The sequence below is a fragment of the Micropterus salmoides genome, unplaced genomic scaffold (assembly GCF_014851395.1).
Source record: "Micropterus salmoides isolate LMB-PRFRI ecotype aquatic unplaced genomic scaffold, ASM1485139v1 Ms_hic_scaffold_2832, whole genome shotgun sequence".
Taxonomy (NCBI): domain Eukaryota; kingdom Metazoa; phylum Chordata; class Actinopteri; order Centrarchiformes; family Centrarchidae; genus Micropterus; species Micropterus salmoides.
In genome coordinates this window covers 1-10,222 of record NW_024042076.1, presented here as the reverse complement: position 1 = coordinate 10,222, position 10,222 = coordinate 1, and the positions used below count along the sequence as shown (strand labels likewise).

Below are 10,222 nucleotides of genomic sequence, written 5' to 3'. Positions count from 1 at the left end.
AGACAGGACAGGTTAAAAGTTCAGTGTGTACGTTTTAGTGACATCTAGTGATGAGGATTGCGAGTTGCACCCCCCTCCCCTATACAAGCAAGTAGTATAGCTACGGTGCCTTAGACAGGACAAAGATGTCATCTATGAGATAGCAGAGAGTTGCCAGTCAATAAATCAGGTTTCTTATATTAAGGAATTACATTTAATTATTCGGTAAAACCATATGTTTTTTTGAATATTATTATTACTGTTTCATTAATAAACAACAGCCACATCAAAAAATGAAGTGCTACATGATGTCTCATACTCCTGTAATACAGTATTTCACATCTTGGGAGGGTTGGCTCATCTGGACTAACATACCAAAGTAAATGAAGAACATCTCTATACTATCACATCTAGTGCTTCAAGTATGACCACTGACAACAGAGGCAAGGAAAAACTTCCTTTTAAGAGGCAGAAACCTCGAGCAGAACCATGGCTCAGGGTGGGCGGCCATCTGCCTCGACCGGTTGGGGGTGAAGGAGAGAGAGAGAGAGAGAGCTCTGCACCACAGTCCATTATAAACCACATAATACATGAAGTTTACGAAAGCATTGTCAGGTGAGGATCAAGACTCCTCTCACTTTGCTTAATTATAAAAGCAATCTGCAAATCTTACCAAAATGTCATATTTAATTTTTTACGTTATTAAAGTTGTGAAAGCACAAAAACTATTTAGTTTAGGTAACAAATCTACTTGGTTAAGGTTAGGAAAAGATCATGGTTTGGGTTAAAATAACTGCGTACGTCAGTTAACACGTAAGTTAACTACCGTCACTTGTGTAACTTACGCAATTTACATAACTCACGTAACTTCATATAAATATTTAATGCTGACTTTTTGTTTCACAAGGGACACGAACCCAGGACTCCTGGGCCCCAACCACCTCCTTACTCAGTCTTTTCTGTTAAATATCATATACCTGCCTTTACCATAAAAAACTGACACTACAGGGCTTCCCCCACTGCGTTGAACTATGACGCTAAAGGGAACCCCAGTGCGTTACAAACTGACGCTGATGTGACAAGTTGGGGAGTGACAACGGGTTGTTGTGGAAGATGTAGTTTGGTAGAACATTAACAAAAAACATGATTTGATGTGTCCAGGACAGGATTGAGACAACAACACAAACAACCAGAATAGTGTAATAATATTGCATCATTGTATAAAAAGAAAGAGAGAAAACTTCCCAGGAACAACATCAATCTCCACCAACCATAAATTATTCTTGGCTTAAAATGAGACTGAACATGTTGCTGTTTAGACGTCAATCTAACTAAACATCAACTCTTGTACTTTGTGGTGTTTCGGAAGGAAAACTGCCTTAGTTATACTCTCATATTAGTTTCACATTTTCTCCATCAGCTTTGTCTGAAACCCTGGAATAAAGACAAGAAGAAAAGACTTCATATTTGTTTATTCATCATGTAATCCTTCAGTTTGTTCAGTGGTTATCAAGCTGTAACTTATACAAGGAAGAGGAGCAGCTCTGTGGATTTTAACTTTGTTTCTTCATTTACAGCAAAGCCTCAGTTAAAACCTGCTCCCCGTTTGACACATTAAAGTTTTTAGTTGTAAAATACTTTTAGCTCCTCAGGCTTTGCTGGTGGTTCCATATTTCTCCAACTCTTCCTCAAATTCTATTCAGTTTTATTTTATAACAACAATTATCATCAACTAAACTCATAAAATCCTTAAACTGCTGTATAATCAATTCTCACTTATTTGAAGTGTAAATAAAGGAGGGCAAACTAATGTCAAACCTCCAGTCAGTGAGAATCAGAAGCCAAACAACCACTAATAAAGGCAATATTTGCAGCTTTTTGATTTGAAATTATGCAATCCTCAGAGATGAGGATTCTAAACCAGTTTGTAAACCAGTAAGTTTAAAATTCAAGACTGCCACTTTAACTTCACAGTGTGCTGATGATACCAGAGGACTGGTTCTGGAGCGCAGCAGACCGCTGGAGTCAAATTATTGCTTTTTCAATTACCGACCCCTTTCTAGCCAGATAATCCTCCGACTGCCAATGATTAAGTAGAAATACTAAAGGCCACGAGACAAGCAATCAATCTATTTTAAGATTTCTCTGTTCTCTTCTTCACTGCAAATCCTGTTAGGCTGTGTGTATGAGTGTGTTCTGTGGTCGAGTAGAAGGATTTACTTTCTAAAAAGCACTGATTTAATCTGTGTTTATTGTATTTTAATCATTGCATCGTGTCCACTGCATTATATCTACGTGTTTAGGAAAAAACATTTTTAACATTTATTTTTCGTGGATAACTTTTTTAATGTGTGTAGCTTGACTTGCGTGTAGGGAAGCCGTGCACATCTGTTCATCAGACATATTTATCTATTGTGTATCACAGACAAATGTCCACTTCAAAACCTATATTTCTTGTAATGTGAACTGAGCCTTTTAAGATCTGTGTACAGTTAGTACAGATACAAATCCACCCCAAATAATGCACTATTTCCTCCTGTTAGTGTAATGATTGCTAAAAACTGCAGTGACCATCTGTTATAGTAAAATACTGATCAGAGGTAGTACACTAACATTTACTTATCAAGTGGCTTAAATATACTTTTTCATCTGGAGTATACTGAACACATTAATGCCTGCAGATGATTAAATGTTTTGATTTTAACAACCTAATGACTGTTCCTCTTTTAGACAAGGTGTTAACAGTATATGTACACATTTATATTTTCATGGAATTGGCATTATGAAGAAATGCTTCTACATGCCTTATTTACATTTATGCGTTCAGTGTTATTTATTTTGGCTTTAAGTGATATTATTTCTACAGAACTAAAGGGAATCAGATTTAAAGGACAAACACGTGAAATGCATTCATTTGCAAAAAAAAAATGTAATGTTTAGTTTTATTCAGTCATTGCTTCTTTTATCATTTTCCTTTCTTCCTCCTATTTTCATCTCAGACCAAACCTCCAGATTATTTTCTCTACTAAATGTAGCAGCTCCTGATTCTTGGGGTTCAGGTGAGGTGAGTCCGCGCTGTTGCCTGTGGAATTTGATCTTGTTGATATTCAATGCTGACACCTGCCTTTGTTTTCAAACGAGCTGCTGTATCTCAGTAAAGAATGAAAGAATTAACCAAACAATGTTTTTTTCACCACTTAAATTTAAAGTCAGCAGCTTCACTGTGTCGATAATGTATAGACAACCACCACAACATTTCAGATTACACTCTGCAGAAAGCCCTGAGGCCGAACTACATTACTGTGTGTGTGTGTGTGTGTGTGTGTGTGTGTGTGTGTGTGTGTGCGTGGTATTTAACCCAACGTTTACAGGGACTATAATATTTAAAATCTGTATTGCCTCACTGTTGTATCAAATTTTTAACTTTATCAGAATCAACTTTATTTGCCAGGTATGTGTACACATACAAGGAATTTGACTCTGGACTGTACAATGCTCACGATGTGATTACTTATACAATAATACAATAACACAATTGTACAGTAATAAAATCAAACACAGGTTACAGTACAGAGAACACATATATACACACTATGAACAAAACAGACAGATTGAGACACTAGTGCAATGAGCAGAGTGCAAAGGATGCAGGAGTAAATTATTATTACCATTATTGGTATTATTATGTACTTTAGGGTGACATTTGAAGTATAATTAAAAAAACACAAATATACACAGCTGTGTCTGTGGTGCTCTTTAGTCAGCATATACAGAACATTATTTGCTTTTCAAAACGCTTTCAAAAGCTCTCCTCATACACAGATTGTGACACCCGGGGTTGTCTTTACATCGAACATCAAACGTATTTCAAAATAACATAACTATAATATGTACCCTAAATACCCTAATTTAAATTACAAAATACAGCAGGCACACAATGTATAATTACAAATTTCAGTTTCCTTTCTTTTAGTTAATCCCTCGTGTCTGCCTCCTCTTTTTTAGGTTGGTCTCACAGCCGGCCATGAAAAATTAGGGGCTCATCCAACTGGATCTGAAGCAGTGGTGAAAGAAGTACTTAATACTCCTCTGTAACAGTCTTACATGCAATTTTTCTCTGAAGTATTAACTCAAGGTATTGAAGTAAAAGTTGGGCACAGATATCATATTGTGGAATATTATTACTAATGCTTTAACATGTAAGCAGGATTTTAATGTTTCAATTGGTGAAGATGGAGCACATTTAAACTTCTTAATACACTGTTGGATAGTTTAATCTATATGATATTAGTATCACATAATAAATTTTGTTTGTATAATCTTAGTCTGTAAACTGTAACTAAAGCTGTCAGAAAAAAAATAGGCAAAAATGTTGGCTGCCATTATTACCTCTGAGATGTTAGAAGTATAAAGTACCTTAAAAATTTAAATACACACGTAAATTAAAAGTAGGCACTACCTCAAATTTGTAATTAAGTACAGTAAATAGAGTAAATAGACTTAGCTCAGCAACTTTCCACTACAGGTTATTAGCAGTGTTTAATCTAGGAGTTCCTCTTGTTAAGACATTGATTGGCAACGCTTTTTTTTCAAAAACTTTATTCAGAATTTTTGTTTGCAGTCAGTCATCCCTGCTCATGAACAGAAATTATAGAATTGATATAATTTAATGATGAAAAAAGAGGTAATTGAATGAATACCTGATAGATTTCTTAAAAGGTCAAAAAGACTTTCATGTAGGCCTACACTCAAAGTAGGCCTACATGAAGAACAACTTAAAATATGGGGTTGACTGTTCACTTTTATGAAACTTCCCTATTAAACTAAAGAGATTTACATAAGTTCTTATCTTGTTTTAGATTGATTGACAACTTTTGAAACACTTTGTTGTCAGGTAGTGACGTAGAAGGATTGGCTGTAGTGACGTCAGGACCGGGGATTCCCTTTCAGTGGCTGTTTTGTTCATAGTTATTGATGAAATGAACTGCATCTTTTCTTGAACAATTCTCTCGGGGTTTTTATTCCTCATGCTAGCAGGTTAACAACCACAACACATGACTAGCCTCTTTACCTAAAAACATATTTCTGTTGCTCCTCCAAACCCACTACTGACACCCTTTGGTACAATGTGGAATTACACCTAATCGTCACATAAACTGGAGTGGGGAGTTTAGGTTTAATGGTTTTCTCTGGTCCTGCCAGGTGAGGGAATAATTTTATGGCTACTTAAATTAGTTTCGTTCTGCAAAGTCACACAACAAAAAAAGGTAAGTTGAGCTGAGGTGAATGTGACCTTGTGTGTGCGTCCCAGGAGCAGAGTTAGAAGAAACGCGTCGGTAGAAGAAAGGTGAGCACAATCACAACTAACACAGTTAAAGAATGATTTAAGCTAATATCAGCAGTTTAGATTGAAGGCAGGAATCTAGCTGGATGCATATTTGCATAATAGGCTAGAACATAACTTCTTATCAGCATCATACATTTTTATTATATTAAATTAATTATTTAGCTTTTAGGGCTACATGCCTTTGAACCACTAACTTACACTGTGGGTTTGGACACAAAGAATATACATACGTACTGAAAATATACATACGGCAAAGTAAGGGTATCTGTTTTTTTTTTTGTCTTGTTTCATGACTTGTTCATGACTCTAGTGAAGTCTTGTTCAGTTGTCTTTTATAATGCAGTATTGGAAGCATTTTCTCAATTCACACAGCACAAATCACAGATTATTAGTAGTCATATGTGTCATTTACACTGGGGACGCTGGGACAAGTTCCCACCACATTTCCACCGTAAATTGGAGCAGAAAATGTCTCCAAAATGCAGGAAATTAAGTGTTTATGTCACGCTTCAGATAAGACCCAGGAATAGACTGGAGACAAGAGCTGGTTCTCAGAGATTTATTGAGTCAAGGAGCTGGCGGTGGCTGCGGGGATCGGGGCAGGCAGGGCAGGCAGGCAAAAGAAGCTGATGGGGTCCAGGCAGAGAGGCAAACAGTTAACAGGCAGGAGAGTGAGATCCAGGCGACGGGGAAGGTGAGTTGGTCACAGACGGGTCCGGTAGAGATCCTGAGCACAGGAAAAACAGGTTAGTTGTCAGCTTAACAAACAGAGTGCAGGTATGGTTCCTAACCAAACGAGCTGGTAGCCAAGACGTACAGAAACAACTTAACAATCCGGCGAGGACAGGATGTCAGGCCGCTGCTTAAGTAGGGCAGGAACCCGAGGGAGTGCTAATCACGTGCAGGTGTGTGTAATCAGCTCCTCACAGCTGACACACCTCCTGGCAACCTGCAGGTGAGAGAGAAAGGGGAAAAGGGCCGGAAACCAAAAACCGCAGCCACACCCAGGGGAAAAAAAACACACAAACACAAGGCAGTCTTCCACAAGTCAGGTTAGGTCGCAGCAGGGGGGGCGTGACAGTTTAAGTGTGCTCCAAATTTATGGGGGAGTACCCCCACTCATATATTTCAGCATTTCATATGTCTTCAGAATAGTGTTTAAAATCTTGTTCCCGTGCATCATCACATCTCATGACCCAAGTGTATCATCACGCACCTAATCGGAGCTATTCAACACAAAGTGATAAAGTAAATGTGGTAAGAACAGTTCCTTAGTGACTACCCTAATCACCACCACAGTTTAATGTGTACAGTTGTTAGCTCAGTTATTTTTCAAAAGATGTGTGAGAGAGAGGGAGGGGCCCCACAGAGACTGCTTGTACATAGGGTCCAGAATTTTGTGCTACGCCCCTGAGTGTAGGTAACAGATTCATCTGGCAGAGAAGCATCTTGTGAATCATGTTACTGGCTAGGTTGTTGTTAACAGGCCGGCCTAAATAACATGGATAATGGTTTGGGTCATTTGTCTGAGCCACAACGCACAGAGTTGTAGTTTGTGTTAATCATTTTTTTAATTGCAGCCTACACCACGCACTGCATTATTAGGGTATATTTTTCTTCATTGTTTAAACTGAATTTTATTCAACATAAAATACAAAAGTTGCCCCAGATTGATAGAGAAATAGTATTTATGTTTTTAAATTTTAGTGGAATATTTGTATCTTTTAGGAGTAAGAGTGTGCTTTATTATTATTTATTTATTATTTATATTACTTATTATTATTGTTGTTGTTGTTATATTAAAGTTCCAGTGTGTGATATTTCTGAGGATTTAGTGTTGCCGGATGAGTCTGTGGGAGAGGTTTGGGAAAACAGATGGCAGCTGAGTCTAAAGTAGAATTTAAAAATACAATATATAAAACCAGTAGAAGCAGCAGTCTACCTAGCCTGGTTGTTTGTGCCTCTCATGAGTTACTATTACACAGTCGAGTCTTCAAAAAATAAATCACCTGCCACCTTTGAAGGTTGTTTAACAACTTATGTTCTGAAGGTATTTCCAGAATCCTCAAAGAAATAAACTGAAGCCTGCTGAATGTTGTTACCCTTTAAAGGACCAAATAAAAGTGATCCCGATCTTTTCACTGAGCTCTGCGACTTCCCAACACTCTTCAAACACAGTCTGAACTCAAAATTTATGTGACGTAGTATAAAGAGTGAAAAAGTCCATGTAAGGAGGTGGTTGGGTGGATGGATGTTTCACACAGGAGACCAAGGTTGTTTGAGTTTTAAGGTAAATAACATTATTGTAACCCAAACCACAATCTTTATCTAGCCTTTTAGAAAATGGTCATATATGTCATTTGCTACCTATTTTTTGGTTTATGTATGATGACGTGTTGTTTAGAACATGTGGTTTGGCTACAGAGTTTAGTAAAGAAAATTATGTGAAATTTAATCTCAAGGTGTCAGAATGAATGGTCTCCTCAATACTGAGCAATACGGGCAGATACTTATCCATCATGTACAACCATAAGAGAGGCATCTGATGGGCCCCAAATGTATTCTGCAGCATGACTATGACCCCAAACCAAGGAGTCCTGGAAGTGATGGTATGGCCCCCACAAAGCCCTGATCTCAACATCATCCTGTCTGTCTGGGATTACATGAAGAGAGAGAAGCTACACTGGCAACACTGTTTACCTAAACAATTAGGCCAATATTATTTATTCAGCTAGTTATCTGAAGACTAAAGTTAGTTTTTCACTTCTCAGTTGAGCGATGATTTTTGAACAGAAAATATAATCAGCTTGTACAATATGATGGATTGTACCAGATCAAACTACCGAAGAGTACGCCATATTTGCAGTTTTAAGTGCTTCACCTCCACCACCAACAATCATCTTCATGTTAATGCATGAACAATAATGATCCAATAATGATCCAGTAGTGTCTGACAGGGGCCCATCTGCATAATAACTTTACTTTTTGATTGTCTAAATTTTGTTAATAATATTTTGCACTTTTACTTTTAATGCAGATCTTGTAATGGAGTATTAATGTGTTCAGGTGTCTATTAAATCAAGTAATGTGTCCATACACATGCATAGACAACCACGCGCGTACACGTGTGCATGACTGTACATATTAAGTTCTCGTTTGCGCGGCTGTTCATATCTGTCCTTGTGAACGTGCATATTTTCCTCCTCAGTAGCCCACATCAAGGTGTCGCCTACGGTGTCTTTCTGCGCGTGCACACGTTCCAGCGTGTAAGTGTGAGTGTGCGCGCACGTCGCGTCTGCGTTACTGCTGCCAATCCTCTCCCTTTCTCCTGCTTCTCCTCCGTTTTAGTTTTAGTATCGACCTCCTTCACGGAGCATCTCTGCTCGCCACCCTCCGTCTCCACCCTGCCATCGTCTCAGCACCCGCGCCGCTTCCTCTGCAGGTGGATGGAGGCTGGAAGCCCCGGAGACACGAGCCATGCACGGGAAGCGCTGCTGGTAGGGCTCGGCGTGGCTGCAGAGAGCTGCTTTCCTCCCTTGGGTTTCTTTTATGTGATGTATTTGTGTTTGGGGGAATGCAGCGTAATGCCAGGTCTTTGTCTCTCCAGAGTGTGTGTGTTTTGGCTAGGAGAGGGTTGTTTGGCAAGTGGGCAATTGTTGCTTGATGCCCTTTGGATCTTAAATTGATCGATTGATTGACAGGCTTCAGCAATACATTGACTGGTGTTTGATCGCCTCATGTCGCGTAAAATCTAATATTCATATAAAACAGAACTCTAAACGCGTCTGTGGTGCTATATAGTGAGTTTATCCTACTTTGTGGTGATCTCGCCTCCATATCACTGTAATATTCCTCATAGTGTTTTTAACATAAGGGCGTGTTTTTTCTTGCTTTTGTTGCGATTATTACGCATAATTCCTGTTGATGTACTATTGCCGGTTTTCGCCAATCTGCGCCCAAAAATGTACCAGATGCCGATGGTTTCCCAAAAATAACGGATGTAACACCCTCTTCCTCTGCTCTTTCTCTCTCCATCCCTCCTCCTCCTCCCTGTTTTCCAGTCAGACTGCTGAGCACCTCCCTTCGCGCCGGGGACCACATCCTTAAATGACCCGCGGCTGAGGGGGGGTGTCTCCGGATCCATCGCCCGGATCATGGCATGCTGCCCACACCGGGCATTCAGCACTGACCATGGGGCTCCGGTCCAGGACCATCGCTAGCGGCTCGGAGGAGCACAAGAAGACCTCCGGCGCTCCTCCCGGGGACTTATTGGACCAAGGCACAGGGGTTGCGGACAAGGATGGCGCCCTGCTGCTGGTGGCTGCGGGCCGGGATGACTACAAGCGGGGCTCTCAGGGCATCGGCATCGGGCTGCTGGCTAAGACTCCCCTAAACTACACCCGGCCAGCCAAGAGGAATAACATCCGCAAGAGGAGGATCCAGAACCTGCTCTATGACGCGCTGGAGAGGCCGAGAGGATGGGCGCTGCTCTACCACGCGTTCGTGTGAGTACATGAAACAGCATTTTTACAACTTGTGCGCGGTGATTAATAATGGCTTACTCAGGTGAAACTAGCAGCTGAGGAGTGAGAGCCTCCTCGGCCTGCTGGGAGTCACCAGCAGTAGGAAAAGACTTGACTGTTGCAGAGTCTGAGTCTTTGGAATGAGTGAACTTATTTGCAGCAATTTTCAGTCCATTAACAAGAGCTGGTACTCCACTGATGGGGAATCCAGTGACGCTATAACCTAATATTGCTGTTGGAAATGAATAGTTTCCTGCTGTATGTCACTGTAGCTCATTGGGTTATGCAACCTCACAGTCAGGATCTCTGCTGCTGAACACTTTCCTGCAAATATCAGTTGTCTGTTAGTTTGAATTGTGGTGTCAGCTGCAGA

At 39.9% G+C, this 10,222-nt stretch overlaps 1 protein-coding gene and 1 long non-coding RNA gene across 2 annotated transcripts; one reads left to right on the top strand and one right to left on the bottom strand.

The window, feature by feature from the left end:
- Positions 1-5,871: 5,871 nt before the first annotated feature.
- On the bottom strand, positions 5,872-6,256 carry LOC119882012. Its single transcript, XR_005440442.1, has 2 exons — positions 6,144-6,256; positions 5,872-6,053 (listed from the first exon to the last, which is right to left on the bottom strand). It is a non-coding gene; the product is annotated as an uncharacterized LOC119882012 (long non-coding RNA).
- A 2,370-nt stretch (positions 6,257-8,626) lies between these two features.
- LOC119882011 (potassium voltage-gated channel subfamily KQT member 3-like) lies at positions 8,627-9,831 on the top strand (the record flags this gene model as incomplete). The annotated part of the gene is given in 2 exon segments (XM_038692027.1): positions 8,627-8,823; positions 9,388-9,831. A coding segment is annotated over 1 exon segment (314 nt), but the record flags the coding sequence as incomplete, so codon positions are not given.
- Between the last annotated feature and the right edge of the window lie 391 nt (positions 9,832-10,222).